Source organism: Trichoplusia ni, chromosome 14 (assembly GCF_003590095.1).
Source record: "Trichoplusia ni isolate ovarian cell line Hi5 chromosome 14, tn1, whole genome shotgun sequence".
NCBI classification, from domain to species: domain Eukaryota; kingdom Metazoa; phylum Arthropoda; class Insecta; order Lepidoptera; family Noctuidae; genus Trichoplusia; species Trichoplusia ni.
Genome location: NC_039491.1, coordinates 1,977,463 through 1,998,567, shown reverse-complemented (window position 1 = coordinate 1,998,567; position 21,105 = coordinate 1,977,463). Strand labels below are relative to the sequence as shown.

The 21,105-nt window shown below is 35.8% G+C and overlaps 1 protein-coding gene across 1 annotated transcript; it reads right to left on the bottom strand.

The window, feature by feature from the left end:
• Positions 1 to 19,237: 19,237 nt before the first annotated feature.
• On the bottom strand, positions 19,238 to 20,942 carry LOC113500791. Its single transcript, XM_026881692.1, has 2 exons — positions 20,690 to 20,942; positions 19,238 to 20,413 (listed from the first exon to the last, which is right to left on the bottom strand). The coding sequence occupies exons 1-2, from the start codon at positions 20,871 to 20,873 to the stop codon at positions 19,305 to 19,307; spliced, it is 1,293 nt and encodes a 430-aa protein (XP_026737493.1). The 5' UTR covers positions 20,874 to 20,942; the 3' UTR covers positions 19,238 to 19,304.
• Positions 20,943 to 21,105: the final 163 nt, after the last annotated feature.

Sequence of the window (21,105 nt, the reverse complement as noted above, 5' to 3'; positions counted from 1 at the left end):
TATTACAAATTATTCTTAAATACGTTGCGGTACTGCAAATACATTTTGCATTTAATGTCGGAATGTACACTTCGGTTATTGCCTATCATTTGAAGTGAGAATACGACAGTTGCTATGGGAAATATTTTAAATGGTCTTATACCCAATAGTAACCGTAAAACGAGTCATATAAATAGTAGTAAACGTCATTTTCACTGTTACAAATTTTAAATTCATTAAATAATCGACATGTTGTATTAAAATTGGTGAGACGAGATACCATTTAAACAGTGCTAAAGGAACAAGAAACTTATGGATTTCATTTATTCCCGCTAATTTACACCATAAACATAATTGATTTAAATAATACCTCAATAATATAATATGGCCATTGTTTTGGTGCCATATGGCAACAGATAAAGAAAGCGACTTTTAATTAATTAATGTAAACCAATTCAATTGAGGAGCCCAGAGGTGACGCTCAATTGGAGTTATTTAATGTGAACAAATTTAACAAAGATTATTGTGCTTTTGGGATAGAGTCTGGGATCAAGTCTTAAGGCAGTTATCTAGTACAAGAAGTTAGTTAACAGTACAAGATACTATAAAAAAGAATTATGAGGAACTATCCAAATCCTCCTCTTTGCATAGTTTTCCTCATAGCTAAGATTAGAAGTCTATATTCGGCAGAATTTTTACGGCGGTATTATCACCAATTGTGGTCTCCTTAATATCCGACTGGAAGAGAAGCAAAATAAATACATATTAGTAAAAGGAGGCGGATTTATAATGACTTGTATAAAAACGGTTTTATTCACGCGTGTTTATCGGGATCGCTCGACTAATTTTGGACCTAACCAAGAGCTGACGCTGACTCTGAGTGGCGGGGTGGCAAGTCCAACCCGCAAACATCAAGAAACCAGATTAAAATATGAAACAAAAGCTCATGAAAGAGGAATATAGGGATGTATCATCCAGTACGCTAGTTATGTTGAACTGAGTGATGCATAACAAACACATTCATTCGATGTAACAAACATTGTGACCCCTTTCCTTCAATTAACTCTTACGACTCGCGTGGGTGGCTCAGCGGTTATACATATTAGTTTTATTCCTCATCAACTCGAAATCAATTGGCACGATTGTGGAAAAACTGTATTCATAGTAGGTCAGTCGGTTCTGATAATTTCTTTTGATTGTTGCTGGTCTTCTTTTACATAGTAAATTGTTGATATGATTTGATTGAAATAATTCCGCCTCTTGTATTTTATCATATCTATGGAAATAATGAAATCCAATTTCCTGTATTAAAACAATTTTGGCATCTGGATAATATGTCGATTTTTCATTGATGCTTTTGAAATCAGTCAGTAAAAGTTAAAGATACAGTTAGCTTAACATGGGCAGAATATTTTTGGAATTTCGGAAACCAATCGACCCAAATTTAATAAGTTCCCGTGTTTTTAAGTAGATTATCAGTTGACAAAATGCTCAAAACTATAACCTGTACTGTGAAATTTACCACAAATATATTGCAAGTCTTACTCCCTAATATATTAAAATATAGAACGTTACACTAAACGGTGCTGTCATCCATTCGTCATAACATTATCATTACAAGTTCCGCAGCGGTACCTACTAATTCGCAAGGCTGCACTGCGCACGCGCCACCTTGGTTGCTAATAATTCCAATGATCTTCACGCATTCAATTGTTATTTCTCACGTTATAAATCACATAAGTAGGCAAGCATTTTAAAAATATAAACTTAATTCTGTTTTACTTTGAAATTGAATATTTAAATTTGTATTAGAAGCCATTTACTGCCCGTTAACAAGTACTTTAATGTCTGAAATCAAATCCAGCCATTGTTTCTGTCATTTATATTGTTATTCAGAACAAAAATAATTGTCTTACGTAAGTCAAATTGAATAAGTCTCGGTATTACTTCAAAATTCCAGGCAAAATATGATTTTTTTTGACCCGGCAACAAGAACAGTTAGGAAAAATGGTGGTAATTGAAAACATATTTTTTATTCGTAGAAACCCAACCGGGGCTTCACTTCCTAGAGATGTCCTTGTTTGCCTCATTAATGTACTTAATCAATTTACTTTATGAAATATTTTAAATGGAAAACACTGAAGCTTCATAAAATAAGCGTAAGGCATTATGTAGACTATTTCGTTGAACATTAACCTGAGCATGTGCTAGTCCTTATACTTTTTTTCAAGCAATGGAACAAAAAATTGGCATACAATAATATATATATATTAAAAATATGAAAATTACGTCATGTAAAGAGCCAGTGTATTCTGAAGTCAAATTCTTCAGAATCAGTAACATTGAAAATTTATGTCGGAATAGGACACACACATGCATGAAACTGATGAAACCTTGGAAACGTGTAATTATTTAGAAACAGTAATTTACGTTCATCCTAATGGGAAAGAATGGACGGATGTTTGTGATCTCTCACCCAAAAATCGCTTGATGGATTTGGGCGAAATTTTGTATGCAGATAGTTCATAACTCGAATTAACATAGGATAGTTTTAATCCCGATTATAGGTTTCCGTGGGATCATTCTCGATTTGAAATGGGCGGAGCCGCTTGCAATAGCTAGTAGCTCATATTGTCATATACACGTACTATCCTAGACATCTCGATACTGTTTCTTCCTTATTAATCTTTGAGGAAATAGATTGATTGTGTGTGCGGAATTGATTAATTGCCTATCAATCGCTCAGGTTATCTTGTCATACTCATATAACATTGACGAATTTACATCCTCTTCCTACCTCATAAAAGATAACTTGTTTTGATAAATATCGATAACATGTAACAAAGTTTCCTTCGATTAGGCTAATTGTTTTGACGATTATTGATTGATTTATCGTATGTTCAAGTATTTATAGAAAACTGATGATGGTATCTTGTAAAAAATAACTTTCTACGTAGCCTTTCGCTTAGTAGCTTTGAGAAAAAAAAATGGTTTGTTTTTCAGCACAAATTTAATTAGACTTTTTAGATTTGGGTCTTAAGATTGAATAAAGGTTTCATTAACGGATTTAAGCCAGCATAAGTAGTTACAGAATCAATAGGAGTCCTTAATCATGAGCTGTCCGCGGCTGTGTCATAAGCGAACTTCTTAAGGTTATCATCAGTTTTTTGGTTTTGGCACTTGCGGTGGTGGCTAAAAGGCCTATAGGGAGTGACAACGCCGCCGGTCACAATGTCTTGTATAAATAATTATGAAAATACACGTGGAAAATCTTAAATTAATATGCGTATCATACATTTCAATAAAGAGGTTGCTTATTTGCACCATTTAGTTAACTAGGATGACAAAGATTGCCGATTTATTTAAGGACATACAGACTTTAAAATGAAAGACTTGAAATTTTCTTACATTTTTCATTCTAAGAAGTCAGCGGATAATAAAATAAGGAATGCGGATAATAAAGTTGATCTTTAAATCTTTCAATGATAGGTATAGTTTTTTAGCAGAGTTATCAAAATCAATCAAGCTATTCAGGAGGAGTTAGTAAACACAATACAGATACAAGATCCTTATTAGAAATAACAGCTGCGGCCGCTGAAAAGTATGTATTAATCCAGACAGGTTTCTATACAAAATTTCATCAAAATTGTTCCCGCTATTAGGCAATTGTTTCGAATGTTACCAGAAATAATCTACAAAGAACAAACCAGGATACAGATGAAAATTAAAAGATTTTCCCTTTAAAGTCCAACGTGTGGTCACCCCCGCGATAACGTGTGATATGATTGATAGGCTTAAGTTCACGTGTGCACGTGCTCCGCGCGCTATTATGTGGCGATAACACCACGATTTATCAAATAATCGATGCAGTTTAGGCTAGCTGTACACGGTACGACGAATGTCAATATTTGTTGTTGCAATGATATTGTTTTCTGAGTTGACTTGGGGTTTGTAGGCTAGTGGGATTGGATAAAAATGTTTCTTTCTTTCTTTTTTTTGGATTGACAGTGAGAATTACGTATGGAATTTTTAAATCAAACAAATAATGTTTTCATAGGTAATAAAAACTTATTTTGTATTCAATAAATATCTTAGTATTTTCTTCCATTATCTACTTAACCATTATTCTGCTTTATCATTAGAATATCAAAGGGTTAAAAGGGTAAAAAAAATCTAATATTTTTCCTCGTTTTTTCCACATAATAATAATAACAGTCTGAACAACGATTTATTGTGCACTTAATTCATCTTCATCTACAATTTTCTATTATTTTTAATCAAAACTATTTTTTATATTTAATTTTTCGACAAAGTGTAATCAGCCTTATTTCGCGATATCACAGTCGTAGCGATAATATTCGTCTATAACACCTACTAATATGTTAGTATTTAGAATCATTTCCGAAGTTAGAATATTTGCATCGTCATCTTTGTCAACGAAAGTAAAGGATGATGTAAATTCAAGTTTTTTGGTGTTAAACCGTGAAATATTTCGTTTTCAGTGACTCACAACCGATAACAACAATTAGGTTACCTTTAGGTGAGATTATGAAACTTCTAGAACCTGAAACGCAGTCTATTTAATATCTTGTGAAGCAAAACTGTTTCAGTTGAAGAAAAAAGATGGTCTAAGTCTAAATTTGGTATATTTTAGGAGGTATGGTAAAAACAGGAACCTATTGCTAACGTCTGTCATAAGACAGTATCACATGAACCGTAATAAAACAGTTGAAATTGTTAAAAATTAGATATGTTTCACATTAGCACTATTACAATTAATAATAGAAACCTATTTATAGCCTATTTAAACGTAGCTCCCATTACTCAGACTCACATTAGACTGGTTTTTTTTATTTCAGTGTTAAGTTTTAGATGACCCGGAGCATGCATATGACGGCAAATCTAAATTTACTAGACATCTAAATGAGAAATGGACAAACCAAAAAATGTTACCGGAAAGAGTTGAGCGAGTCAAGTATGACATGAGGATGATGATGGCGAGTAAGTTCTCGCAACAACTTCTTCAAATATAATAGAGAGTTACAGCAGTAAAGGAATAGCTCAAACACTTCGTTATATAGAGACTAGAAGTACTCAATCTATAGGTTCCTGAGGAAAACATAAAGACAGATTTCCAGCCGCTGCCGCGCCGCGAGCACGCTTTCGCTTCACTTAATTACGTATTTCTATATTTCAATCACCAAGTGTGAAAGTAGTATGCAAATATTCAATATATTTATTATCACGATTTAATTTCTACGGTCTCTAGTACTTAGTCTATTTGATGCTGGTTTCTAAAGTGCCAATCAATTAACTATTTTTATAATATTGCGTTGCAAGTTTATGATAATTTTTAGAGAAAATTTCAAGAGAAAAATATCCAGGGCGCTAGCAAATTTCAAGACTTATCAAAATTGTTTCAGTCGTTTGTGAGCGCAGAGATAGCCTATGACGACACACACTGTGATAGCTCGATGGCATTTTGAGACTGTGCTTACCAGGACTGCTACATCGGTGCCCTTCCTAAAGTAAGGCCACCCATACCCGGACAAACCGTGGCTACCCCAGATTATTCATAATCATTCACTTAGGTAATAGACGTCCGTTGCAACTAAAAAGACATAGCTGAGGTCTTCAAAATATAGCAGTAAGAATCACCAAAACAACCGTCCTTCAAAATAGAAGTCATTTCATAAACACATCTCAAGGAAAACCATTTCCGAGAATCAGACAGAATCAGAAAACTGAATGAGATTGAAATGCACAGCCTTTGAAAATAGGGTATTAGGTCAGGGAATCGTTACGGAGCAGGTATAATCATGTGTTCATCCAAGGTTGCTCGTACTATGATAACGCAAAACGTCAATCGTTGACAATGTTGTAAATTGTTTAATGATAGTGTCCGTCTATGACATGGTTACGTTCTATACTCAATTAATATTAAATTGGTTAACCTAATTCTTGTTGCTATTCTTAACGATTCATAGAACTGTTATTAAATAACACATGTGTGATTAGACTTCTCTTAAGTCCTTGGCATCTGTGCTAAGGCTGTACGCATATGAGGTAAGTAACCAAGTCTCTAATATCCAACGATTTTAGTAACTACACGCATGGCGGTATTGTGGAAGTCAGTTTTAGTCATGAAGTGAGTGAGTGAGTCATAAAAAATCTTGAGAATCGGAGACTCAAAGTACTTTTCCTCGCTTGCCTTATAAGTCTAAGTTTTTCACCCGTAAGTAATTTCCAGTGATCAAAAATTATAAATATTTTGACATTTATCGCTTGAAACGCGGAAATGCTAAAGGTCTAATATAATGCAGTGTAACTTAATATCTAAAAATGCTTACACTCAACATGACCGTGCACTAATGGCCAGAAAATGATGATGTAATGTAATACTTGTCATATAGGTATGTTATTGATATTGATAAGGTATCATAAAAAATAACAAAAAACTTCCGACATTTCACTTAAAACATAAAAAAACCGATTACCTATTATTTTGTTCCAATGATTTGAGTTTTTTCAGACTATACTCTTACCAGGCTTTGTTGAGTTTGATTTCACAATCACCAGATTTGAATACCTACTATATTAAATAGAACAACTGCCTATCCGACCTCTACCTCAATCACTTGAAACTTCTTCAAACTAGCCTTCGTAGGGTTATGCTCGGGTCGGCTTCCAGATTCACCGTATTTTACATGGACACCGAAATTCATTTTAATGGGTAACACAGTATCCCATAGCAAGCCTGATTGTTCTTCCCTCATAATTGTAACGTTTGACAAAGTTCAACGTATGACAGTCGTGACCCGAGGTTTCAAAATCACAGTGGTATTAGACACTCCTGCACACTTAAAACCACGTGAATCAAATTAATAGATCGATATCTCACTTAAACTACAATAAATTCACTTCTACGTAAATCAAAACAAAGTTCAAAATGACAAAACACGACTTATAACTACACACTACACAGTGTAAATCCAAAAACTATACCAATAAATTAATTATACGAACACTTAGTATCATGTTGAATAATTACAAACGTCACTTATAATACAAAATTATTATGTACACAGGAGGTGGCTTATTTCGAAAACGATTAACAGCACAGACATGATAATTTATAGAGTGGTTAACGCAAAATAGGTAAATGTTTCAAAATATTTTACAAACTATTATTTACCGACCGCTGAGCTGAATTGATTGATAATTACCGGTCGGCCGATCTTCAATTATAGTGATTGCAGGTTCCGTTCCTGATGGTCGGCTTGTTTTACTTGGATACTAAAAGGGCACTAGATTTAGCTATACTATTCAGGAGTATTTGGAAGTCATAATATTCACCTTTACAGTTTACTCAAACATATAGTCTATCGAATTAGACCCCGCCACCGCGTTAGTTCATGATTAAGGACTCCAGTTAGGTCCGAAGCAAGTCGGTTTATCCCGATAAATACGCGTGAATAAACTGTCAACAATGAAATAATAATAATGAATCCGCGAGAAGTTAATATAAAATGGTGTTTTTCATAAATTTTGAGGTCGAGAATATTTCCCCTTTAGAGTATAATACCTCCAGGTCAACAGTAGACCTAACAAGCACATTTTACTTTAAAACATATTTTACCCAAACCCTAAAGACCATGCTACCTCAGAGCGAAGCCCTCCGTTCCTCCAACTAGTTCTTATAAACTAGTTACAGACGCTCAATGTAAAAGGTTACGAAATAAAAGAAACGATAATAATTATGTACATCTTATAAAGCCGCTTCTATAAACCCGCTCAGTTACAATTTGCCAATGAACTGGAAACGCTAAAGAAAGTGCTAATATACTAACAACGTGGCACATTCTTAGTAACATATTAGCATTTATAATATTAAGTCGGTAATGTTGTCAAAGATAAATTTCCAACGCATTTGTAATATTTTTTGCTCTGTCGTAAAAATAACAATCAACGGTTACTCTATAACTGGCACCTACTTGAAGACCATTGCGAATCTTCTAGTGTAAATTTTTAATGACGTACTGTTAATGAGCGAAAATTCCTTGTTATTAGTTTAATTATTGGCGATTACTTATTAATCTGATAAAATTAATTAGACAACCCTATTGCATCTAATCATTATGTAAATACTTATTTATAAAACTTTAAGTATTTCTTCCTCGTTGCTTGCTAAAACTGCATCGTATACCGACCCGTGGAATTATTGAGAAATGCCTTCGAGTAAGTACGTTTTCTCTGTTCCACCGGTGAAAGTCACAAATACTCATTGAGATTCAATATGCAAGAAAAGTGAAACATAATTCTTTCTGCTCCCAATTCCAAGTAAGTAAACCTTCTGACTCATCCTTCTTCTAAACATTTTTGAGTATGTTTAGGTATTTGACAACCAGATGTGTCATCCAACCGCGATACAACACCTATTAATCACATACTTAGTATACTTACTCCACATTTCCGTAACTAACAATCTTCTGATTCGAGGTTCGAGGAAAACGAGAAGTTTCCTTGGCAGGTTAACCATAGTTGAAAGTAAATAAATGACCAACAAACAAAAAGGGACAAATTGCGAAAATTAAGTAAGCCAAGTAAATTACGCTTAGTGAGTGGATTGACGCTGCGTGACATACCGTTCGCAGACATTTTTCTATGCAGGCACATAAGGGTCGCCGAGAAAAAACAGGTTTACAGCAAAACACCGCATAGATTGCCCGCTGATAACCGGAGGGAACATTACGTCACGGTAGCAAGCGGGTAATGGATGGTGAATGAATATAAACTGCAGTGTAAAGTGCACATCGTGGTACATAGTCCTGGCCGAGATGGTGTCGTAATGTACGATGCTCGATTAATTGCATGCTCCATTTTCATGGCAGATAGCTTTAAGTGAACGCCTTTAGAGTTGAGAAAACAAACATTGAATGTTGTGTCATTACGGGCGCTAGAGGTGACAATGTTGAGAAACACGAATATTAAATTTCGCAGCACTCCAAGAATGCAGCTCGGGTAGTTTTTGTGTCTGTAAAGTCGTGTGTTTCGTTAGTGATTTCTCGTATTACATTTTTATTTGACGTATTTGGTGATTCCGTAATTAAGGCTCGTGTTCAATGGAAAGCAAGAAACGAATTAACTATTAACTACATCTGAAATATATCTTCAAGATGTAAGACGGCCCTACGGACAAGGCAGATCTTAACACACAATGCAATAATTATGAAGTAATAACTAACATCAAAATCAAAATTTGCAAAATAGCAAAATGAATATTGTAATAACAGTAAATCCTGCTTATACATGTATGATTATTTATCATAGGCGTAATCTACAGACCGAATACTATGTGCTAATCTCATCCATGTATGACCGACGCATTTTCTAGTGTCACTGACCCATAATTACATTTTTGCTACAGACATTTTGTTTTCTATAGTGGAAACTATTGTTATAAAAATTTTTGGGCTCAAGGAATTTAATACCAGCCTGTATACGTCCCACTGATGTGCAAAAGCTTCTTCAGGCATAGGGAAGGTTTGAGCATTGATAACCACACGTTAGCTCACTGCGGATGGTTGATTTCAGATTCCAATATTTTAAATTTAGGTTCCCTCAATTTATTTTTCTTCACCTTTTGCCAGAGGTGTCTAAGAATATTAACTTTGAAAAAGTCACGTTAGTGCTTTGCCTGCGTTGGTATCGAACCTGCTCTTCGTGCATACAAATCCATGAATAGAACCACAAGGCTACCACGACCTCTCACGTGTTTGCGTCAAAATAAATGAAATAACTGCAAAGATAGCTGTGAAACGCTAAAAATTACCGCGATGGTGCCCCATAAATATCTCTCAAGACTTACAATGTCCAACATAACTGTACTTGCATTGAGACGAGCGCAACTGGAGATATGTGGAAACTGGTCAATACACAATGGGACTTAATAACAGGTAAGTATATTTGATTCCCTAAAGCACGAAAATTCGTCTGCTTGACCGAGTGCAGCTGATTTCATAAAGGGCGTTCCCCTCCGCGGCGCGCCAAGGCCTATGTCTTAAAAGAATGGCGGGATACTCCCACAAAAATATTATTTAATTATAATCCGTTAGTGAGCATCGAAGTCTGTCGTCCGGGAGCAAGATGGGTAATGATATAGGGAAGGTACCGGGTCGAGCCTGGATGAAGATGGCACAGGACCGTAGAAATTGGCACGAGAAAGGGGAGGCCTATGATGGATGATGATGAGCATCCAAGTGATCAGGATCGTTATTAAACTAAACACCTAACAAGTGTATCCATGGGCTAATTCCCCATTGACCAATGTACCTTCCCCAACAGCGGTAACAATCATCTGTACTCAATTGGCACATTAGTCAAGCTTGCCTTTGAAAGGTAATATGTCAAACCTTAAATGTCAAAACGCCGAATTATTGTGTCATTATTTGTTCACAATATTTTGCTTTGAAATATTCGTTTATGACTTGACATAATATTATTATCTTTGAAATAATCATAAGTGCAAGATAATATCTTCAGCAATTATTTTTTTTACTTTTTATGTACTTTTGATGACTAGTCAGGCCCAGAAAGAAAAAATGTTTGACTTGTAAACTTACGTAAGTGAAGAAAATTTTAGTGCGTAAACGCTTCCCGCTCTTAACTTAAGGTAGGCGTACATCACGACGTAACAATTACATAAAAATGGCGTTCACATCGGGCCGTCGTCGACCGCGTTTCCTCGTCGATCGTGTAAACTTTCACGAAATCAAACAAAGAAATAGCGAAGCAGCTCATTTGCATCATTCCCACGCGGACAAAAGAATGACCCAATCTGTTTGGCAACTACAAATGATGTGTTACCCGAAATCCTATGGTCACGGTCCGTCTGCGCCGGCGCATGCGACAGACAACGAATTGAGATTTAAATTCTATGTTAGACGGTGACCTTTTTATTTCGACGGAATTGAGTGTTGTGACCCTGATCGTCTAATAGACAATAGATATTTTGGATTTGTTTTCGAAGTAGCGGAAATGTGTTGCTAGTTTAAAAATAACTGAAAATCTAATATTTGAGTATTTAACTACACTGTCCTATAAAACTGACTAAGTGGACCAATTAAATATGAGAATTGTTGAGACACCTTCTAAGTACATAATACAAATGAGAAACAACGTCGATTATGAAACTAAACAATCGTTCTTGCCACTATCGAATTCCATTACATGAATGCTGTAATGGCGAATAATATATTTAACTGGCCATTACGAATAGTTAGCTTAAGAGGTCAATTTTTGTCTTAGAAAACTTTTAGAAAAAGCACCTACAGGGATAATTTAATCATTAATTAATAAATTCAAATTCAAAATGTTTATTTGCATGTTAAGGTTGTACAGTTGTTAAATATAATCTAAATTGAAGTTTAGGGTAACGGCCTTTTTCAGGCGTTAAGAAAATGTTAACAACGATGACAAGAAAACGTTGTGCGTTAATACACAAGACTGTTTATCGGAATTCCTCAATTCATTAATTGATGGTACAAATAAATCCTTGTGCCAAGGTCTGGATTAACCGCAGTCACTCGGCGGCAGGTCACGTCGTCACGTGTCCCATAAATGTCATTTGCTGGTCACGTGCCCCGCGCCAGGCTCCCGGCGACCTTCGGCAGGTCGACTGTCTAGCTGGCTCTCCGACCCTCCACCTTCCGGCCTGTGGTTAACCTTCGATAATTTAAATTTACATTCTCAAAGTTTGAGCCACCTGCCGATTTTTGAATAACAAAATTTTAATGTTTCTTTTGTTTTTAAATTAAAGCTAAAAGACAGGGTTCTCAGGAAATTAAATAAATCTTGACAATTATGATTTAAGTTTAGTTATTCACCAATCGAAACGTGTGATACCTACCGAAATAACCGTCAATTGCATTTGAACTGCAACGTCCCAAATACCGAAAATTAAAGGAAACCTGTTTTGATAAATAAGCGAGTTGAACAAACAATACGTATTTACCTACTTACATTAAAAAGGCCGAAGTTTCGCTGTAACGAAAACGCACTCGGCTGAAATTAATTTGCATATAAAATGCAATAAACGAACGTGGAGTGACAACTGATAAATGTCGTAATGAAGAAAACAATGACTTAAGGACTTTCTATTCGCGCGTGCCCCCCCCCCCCCGCGCCTCGGCCCCCCACTCTCCTCCTCTATGATACCTAACTGCCCACGGAGAAAGCCTTTGACCTCCACCTCCGCAGGGCTTGTTTACTACGAAGCAGTATTTGTGGCACTTTTGCGTGCCAGTACCACGGCCGAGCATAAATTGTGCTTCTATTTATAAATTGACATTTTACCACAACACCCCACTATAAATTGAAAGCTAATAATGACGATGGATGCAATTTCCTGATGTTATAACGTTTTCTTTTGTTGATCTAGTGTTCACACGAATGTCCAATTATGTAGAACTACATTAAACCTGCGCGAAACTTGAATTCATATTTGGAAACGAGTTAAAATGTAAACGAATTATTTGATTGTTCTCCGAAACGTTGAAAGTGTCCTTTCTCATTCAAAACTTTCGAGTTAAAACTACGTTTCTATTATTGTTTAGTGTAGTAAACACAGTAAAGCGAGTGCGGCGAGCGCGGCGACGACGCCGACGAGGTCGGGCGATCCCGTTGTGCGCGGGAGTCGGGTCGGGCTAACGGGCGCCGGCTAATGAGAACGGAGCGGCTCAGTTATGCAGATGTCGGGTGTGCACGTTCTGCGTTTATCTACAGCTTGTTGGCTCGAATCGCACTGTGATTTACCTAGACCTGTTGTTTGTAGTGTTAGGAAATACCTCACTATTTCAATGTGTAAATCGATGTGACTTTGCATTTTGTTTGGTCATCATTTAAACAAGTCAGGGATGCTTTTAAATGATAAGATTAGGAAGTTTTCTTACACGATAGTGAATTTTAACTGAAATTCCGAATCATGGTGAGAACGGTATGATTGGATGACTCTTAATAATTATAACAATCTTTGTTGATTTATAGTTTTGTTTACGTTGATAAACGTGAAACTACCAAAAACTGTAACATCATTAAAGGTCACAAGTTTGTGCGCTATGTTAAATGAGTAACATGTAACATATGCACTATTAGGATTAGTACTCACATTGCATCTATAAATAATTGAGTGCGGGTGGAATGCGCGAGCGCAGCGGGCCGCGATTCGCGTCGCTGACGTTGAGTAACCGCCGCAGTGTGTCACCACCTTCACGGGCCGCTGCTTCCTGACGCCTTTCGTCAGATCAACATTAAAAGCAATTGTTTTGTTTCACTTATTAAGTTTGTGCGATACCATAGTAATAAGCGACAGGTGCGTTAAGTATATATGGCCGAAATAATTGGACTATACGAAAGAAGAGAAGACAAGACCTTTCCTAACTAGCTTTAATACGCAACACACTTTAAAAAGTATTTAAAATGAGAGTTACTATCGAGAAAGTAAATACTTTAAGTAAACTAAGTGTAATAATTCTTAGAGAAAATCTCTGAAAGTATGATATTGCATTACAGCAAACAAACTAATACAATAAGATATCCGGAAAATACAGCAATACTGGTAAACGTAACAAAGAGCCGCATTTCTTTGGCCGTTCCCCTCGGCTCGTCCCAGCGATCGGCCCAGAACGGCTACCACCACATCTTAAAGTAATATTATCGCAAGTGTGAAAGGGAGACGGCGTTCTACGCTGTGTAGTGCGCTGTCACGCTTCCACGATACAATAATACTGCATTATGTGATGGTAGGAGAGTCCCTGAGCATCGGCGCGCAAGGAATGCTTTCAGTGACTAATAGCCCAACCATTCGCAGCCTAACGCTTACTTGTAGCCAGTTGCAGCCGAGTTTAGAAGGGAAATAGCATCGAACCTCCTTGCTAAGGTCAGTAGCAGCAAAAAAGCATTTGTATTGCATGCTCATTGCATAAGATGGCCTTTGTTGTTTCAATTTACGTAATACGTGTCATAGTTTTAATATTGTTTACTATTAAAACTTTATAAACCTTATATTAATATTAATAAAGGTATTATTCATTCCGTGATTGTTGTGAAATTGTTAAGTAGAGTAAATTCAGGAACTTCAATCTTTTGGACTTAAAAGCAAATTATGACTCCATGCATATCCAACGTGTTAAAAAACAACAGTAAACAATTTAGCAATCAATAATTTAAATATACCAAAACCTATCTAAAATTTAAAACATCTAACACAAATATTGATACATAGATAATTTTTATACACTAAAACTACGTTTAAACTACAACAATTTGAATAATTGACTCGTCACAGACTGTGGAAACGCGTAAATCGAATGATTTATTCGTAAACGGCCTTGAAGTTAGCCGGTCGACTCAAATATATGTATGTCGTCGATATTGGCAACCATGACGAATGACTAATGAATATATAAACAATAATTGAGCCATACTTACCTATATGTATAGGCCGCAATATGGACTGTCCCCTACTGTATTATCGTAATATTGAAGGTGCGAACGCGATAAATATAAAATTATCAATATTCTAGAAATGTTATCAACACTGCACTGTTATTGACATTGCTGGCATGCAGTTTATTCAAAATTAAATATTTTTTTGGGAATTACAGCTAAACTGCTTCTGATTATCGTGGTTTTGTATCTTAATATATTTTAAGATTGTTTATAATTTAATAAGGACTTTTGCTGTAAGACGGATTATTCAAATCTAATTGATTCTACATTATATCTAGTTATTGAAACTTCCTGATGATATTCTTAACAAAAATATAACGCAGATCAAAAAATAAATCAGTTTATAATACTCTACAATATATCAGAGCAAGCGAGTACATTACTAACCACTATTATATGAAGAATCATTACATAAGTACATACACACGTAATACATACTTTATAACGCAATTAACCGCATTGAGGTCGCTCGTGAAAATCAATGTCGTAATTTATCACTATTCTAGGTATTACTTATGGGGTATAAAGTAATAAAAATGGAAAGCAAAGATAGTTTCAGTTTTGAAAGCGAGACCAGTGATACTCCGAATAGAGCGGCATCTCTTCCACAACTTTTCAATCGACTTCAAAACGAAGGGATTTCCAATATTTCGACAAATATTTTTATCGTTACCATCGAAGAGTAAGGATTTTGAAAACATAAATAAAACACGACCAATGGGTGTGGAAAACTCTCCAACTCCGACCAGAAAAAAGGATAAGTATCTAAGTAGATACGTGTAAAGTAAAATAATGTTACAAACCTATAAGGTTGCAATTCCCTTGTATTTTATTTATATAATATTATAAACATTTCGAAATAAGTTCAAAACCCTAAACTTGTGGGAAACCGAAGTGGTCGTCGTAATTTGCCTGTTTGCACTTTATAGATAAGATCAGATTATTAAATTAATGCTTGGAACCAACAGTTATTTAAATAATAAACCTAGAAATATCTAAATACAAATTAATAATCCAACGTAATTCAAATAAAGTATCGCTGTATACAGATACAATGGTAGTGGTAATTGTCTATCGCAATGGCCGAAGAGAAATGAAAGTAACAATCATTTTATGAAACGTCTCGGTGGAAGGTAGGTAATCTAATCGCGCGCCAATATTACACAATATGACTCCGAAACCAAACAAACTAATCACCTGTACCATTTCTGTTTAAATAACTCTACTTAATTCACCAAATCAATACGTACCAATAAATGTGAACGCCCCAATCACAACTGATGTGGATTAGATAGTATTTTACCATTACACACCTAATCAGATACTTAATTTTAGCCACTTTCTCTAATTCCACCGCAGGCTAAACCCACCACAATATCGTCGTAATCAACGCAAAACTTTATTTTTAACATTTTAATTGCTCTTTACTGTTACTGCGCACTATGTAAATAAGGAAAATCTGGTGAAAACATAAATAACCGAACTTGGAGAAGACGGTACAAATTTCATACGATGCGTGTTAGAAATATGAAATTTGAACAGCTATTGTTAATTTTCTATTCTCTATTACAATTATTTGCTTCATGGGGAAGTAGGAAATAGTGCGAAGCGCACGTATAAATAAAATAGCGTGACTTTCTCCGTTTGTTTTGAGGCGAGCAGCGACGGCGGCGCGGGCGGCGTCGCGGCTCCGGCCTAGCGCGCCGCTCGCGCCAGTGACACCAGTACCGCACACTTTCGTATAATCACCTCGCTACAGGAACACGAACGTTGCATAAACCACACGAATAGAAATATTACTAATATTCACATGCATTATAAACAAGTTGTGTTTCAATGAGTACCTAATACCGGCGCTGATTGGGTAACTAATAACAATAATATAGCATCGGGTCGTAAAATATGTCAAATTACTCATTCACCGCTATACAAAGGAGAGCTTGACTAACTCTTCTTTCTTAGTTATAATTATTATATTATTATGCAAATTTGTCTTCATATTATTTTCTGTATAGGTTATGAAACATTTCTAGTGCCAGTTAGTACTAAAGCTTTGAGTGAGGCATTAAATATGGCTGGATTAAGACTTACATTTTTAGTTTAAATGTTCGGTGTTAAATATATGAAAAAGAATGCGTGCAGTTTTAGTAACACGCACATCCCGGAACAAATGAAGTTTACAGTAGGTAAAGAAGTGCCTCAACAGACGCGGCTCCATTACGTAAACGCGGATTGTCAAAATGTCGCAAGCGCAGATCACGTAGGCCGCGCTCCTTGCAACCGACGCAACCGACAAATCGCTGGGAAAGCACCATAATTCCGCCAATCACACGGGAATCTCAACTATGCCAGCTCTGATGTCCAATTCGCAGCGTTGTAAATACAGTTTCGATGTCTGCTTCGAAATGGTATCGGCTCCGCAATTTCACAAAATCTATTTGTAACACTTAACGAGATTGGAAATATAGACAACCGCTCATTGAGGCGAAAGAACTTTTTAAATTCCTACATTAACCATATTAACGTCGCGCAAACAATATTAAAATGAGTGAATTGTTTAACGTATTTTAATCACGCGCGCGAATGCAAAGCGGATACAAAAATGTACACAGACCTTCACTCTGACATTCGAATCCATCATAGATCCTCGTTTCGACCGCGTACAATACTGAGGTCTGCGTTATAATGTTATAATTCCCCAATATGAACGGTAAATGACCTTGTTACAGTTATAAAATGTCATGCTCGTGTTTGAGCAACCCGAACTGGTTAGTGCTATCATAAACAAAAAATACGAGACAAAGTGTTCAACGTCCACTCAATATACATGTATATTTAGATAAATGTATTCACGTTGTTGTTGTTAAAGCAAGTCTTATAATAGATGTATACACTCTTCTGTTACTTTCTAGGAAGATTCTATGTCACCAAATAGCACTTCGGAGTTCCAAAATCGGAGTCACAAATTGAACAATGAACGGCGGCGATGCGGGACCGAAAAGAAAATTAATTTAGGTATTGGTGTCGGTCGGCGAACCCACGATTGTGAAACCCTGAGCGATTGCGCTCAGTACTGTTTGTGTAATACACCGGCACAATGCTCCACCAAATCAACTGGCCCTCGAAAATGTACACCTGTGTCGAAACGAGCCTTCAATAAATATGCGTCAATATGCTGCCTTCTGATAACACAGAAGAATGTTCATCTACAACATGAAATCAAACAAATGTTTGAAGTCACATCAAAAAATCTATAACATCAAACATTTCAATTTGATAAAACAACAAAAAAACGTCCACTACATCTAACAAAACAAAAACAACAGACCCTCAAAAATATGGAAACATTAAATTGGGCAAAAATGACAAAAATCGCAGAACAGAACACTCGAGCAAAGTTGGTTATAATTGGGAGATGAGATCTCGTGGAACGTGGCCCGAGGCGGCATGAATGAAAGCCGCTCACTGGCAACACACTATGATCGTCCCAGCCCGTACACACATGAAATAAACACTGGAGTTTTGTATAAGGCAACTATACAATGCGTTAAATACGCGGCCGTGTTCACATGCGCTGCGCGACCAGCCCGCCATGTACTCAATAATAATTGGATCAACGTTCGGATCAACGGTCGGTTCGTGGTCGTTTAAGGATATCGACATCCACCGAACGAGTTTTTCCAGTCCGTATCATCGCAATATCACGGTTATTATTGAAACGCGCGCTGCGGTCGCGACAGGTAAGTAAAGCATTTATCACGGGAAATATTTACCTACCGACCATGGTGTTATCTTATAACACACTATTTAGGGGAGATTGGGAGCGCTTTATCTTTTTAACGTCGTATTGTGATGGTTACAAAAAAGCTTAGCTTTAAAAGCAAGAATTCTGAGAATACGATAATACCCATCAATGTAGAAACGTACAGTAAAATTAAGTAGTCAAGGTGTTTTAGCATTGAAAAGTATGATTTAGAAAGTTCATTGTAGTGAGCATAAGTCCATTTGATTGTATCTCGGTGAACCATACCACTTACGGTACGTACGGCTCGTTCGTGGGCAGAGAAATTTGGTAACACAAATATTAAGCCACAACCAGTTCACAACAATTGAAACGGCGATTTGAGAGACACGGACACCGATCCGTCACGGTTCTTGTGAGCGCCGCATTCTGTGCCTCCCAACAAACAATATCTGATGTTTCGACATACCCTACTGTTATTTTTATGCACGTTTTAATTAAACTTTATAGGGGGTGCTTCTTGAATTATTACCACGAGGATTTTTCTCACTTACAGAATAATCATTTTTTTAGGATGTTTTACATTTTTATCAAGTAATATATTATAACTGATACTAATATAAATATTATTTTTTTAAATAAGCTCCTGCAATGTGATTTAAAGCATGCTTTCTTAATTGGTCATAAAAAATATTTATGTTTAAGTAAAGAGATTAAGGAAAATAGTATTCTTAACTTTAATATCATTATTTATAACTTGAATGCTTGAATTTTATAGTCAACTACCCTACACTTGAAGTATTTAAACCCATCGTTAGACAAACACTTTGAAAATTAATAAATGTTGTCGTTTATTTATTTTTTTGTTTAAATTAAGTAGGCATCGGCTCGTAAAGAAAAACGTTACAAAAAAACCGAACTCCTTTTTGTTTCGATTGGTAATATTGATCATTTAATAAATAAACAGATTTCTAGAAAAAAAAAGGTTTAGTGAAATAAAACATTCAATTTGCTTCTCAACATTTTTTATTTCAAATTAACTTAGTATTATAATGGAAATTTTACATAACTTCTCTTATTCCTCAAGTACTGCGTATACTATTTGATCTATTTGGTTTAGAAATGTTCTCCGTCTTTCTTTAGGCATTTTTTTACACAACAACTCTGCAAGACCATTCATATACTTTCGTATATCAACTGCGCCAATGTCACTGCCATCTTCATATTCATCTTCCACACCTAAAACGCCATGATTTTCTATAGCCACGACGACACTAATTTCCTCCTTACTACTTTTAACTGGTAACACTGAAGGCGTAGCATGGGAATGGGAATTCATTGATGTATCCATTGCAGTTCCATCTTGAGAAGCTTCTTCAATACTTGATATCTCACATACCTCAGTAGTATTTTTATAATTTATATCACTAAAATTACCATCCAAAGTTTTATTTATTGAGATGTCTTTTACAATATTTTCTACAGTAGAATCTGAATCTCTGGGGTCAACTATATCCATATCAAAATCAATTATTTCATTTTTAATATTTGGATGAGGTAATATTGAACCAATCGATTGCGGCGGTATGACAAAACAATCGTTATTGTTCAGAACGCCATCATTTGAAAATTCTTCTTTAATTTCATCTGGATCATCGCTGTTCCTTGTGAACCTTTCTGTACCCGGTTTACTATTACTCGTCGGATTGCTCGAAGCTTCCTTTTGTCTAGAAAAATTGTTTCGATCTTCAATAATATCATCAGTTTGTATTCCTATGGCTTTAAGTAATTGAATTTCATAGCCCATGTTACCATCAAACCCGTATAACGATTTGCTGATTATATTAGTAATATATTCCTCGTCGTCTTCATGTAAATCCATCTTTCTGTCTTTTAGTCTCTGCAACTTGCATTTCACGATGGCTGGTGTTACTTCATGTTTACGTTTTATCAATTTTTTTTCACTGAACATACGGTCAAAATACCTCCTCACATAAATGGGGATATCGTTTTTAGTGAATCCACTGACAAATAGCTTAAGAAAATCAGTACGGTGCGAGACATACAATGAAAAATGAGAGTTGCCACGGATGTCTTCCTCTGTTACTATCCCAGAAGATATTAGAAGTTTTATCTTAGCATATTTGTATACAATGTCAGCCATTATTCGTTCGACCTTGTTATCTGAAATAAACAAATTAAGTACAATTATTGTACCTCGACTGCAACTTAAACATGCAAAAGAAACAACAACTAAAATAATCAAGCAAAAACAAGTGGCAACATGAAGTAAAAAAGGGTCTTTGTTGTTATAACATACCTACGCTTAAAATACATATCGTATAAAAGCGAATGAAAGCAAAAACAATTACCTACTCACTTAGTTTATTTGCATTACTATATTACACTAGTTTTATGTTGTCTGTAGATAGATTAAAAATAAAAAAATAAAAGACTTACTATTTTTACGTAGCTTCACAGCCGCGTCGGCACACACGACCTTGAAATCTTTCCTATCATTGATGTACTTAGCAGGGTCAGTAGATCTCTCATATTTAACTTGAAAATACGGATGAGTTTCAAAAAACTCCAATAGCCATGACCTAACCACAGCCATCGGAATGTGTCGTTGACACTTTGACATGTATCTTGTTTGATAGTTCGACGCGGAATGAACGTAATGGCGGCGCCCCCCCCCGCGCTCGCCTCTGGAACCGCGCCTGACAGCTGTGTCGCGAGTTGCACAGCGCGTCCCGCGCACTCAATGATCGGACCAATACTTTATAAACAATGTTATGACTATGTTTATTGGAGAATAAAATATTCATTTAATTAAATTTGTTTTTATAGATTATGGACACTAGAACCGAAAAAAG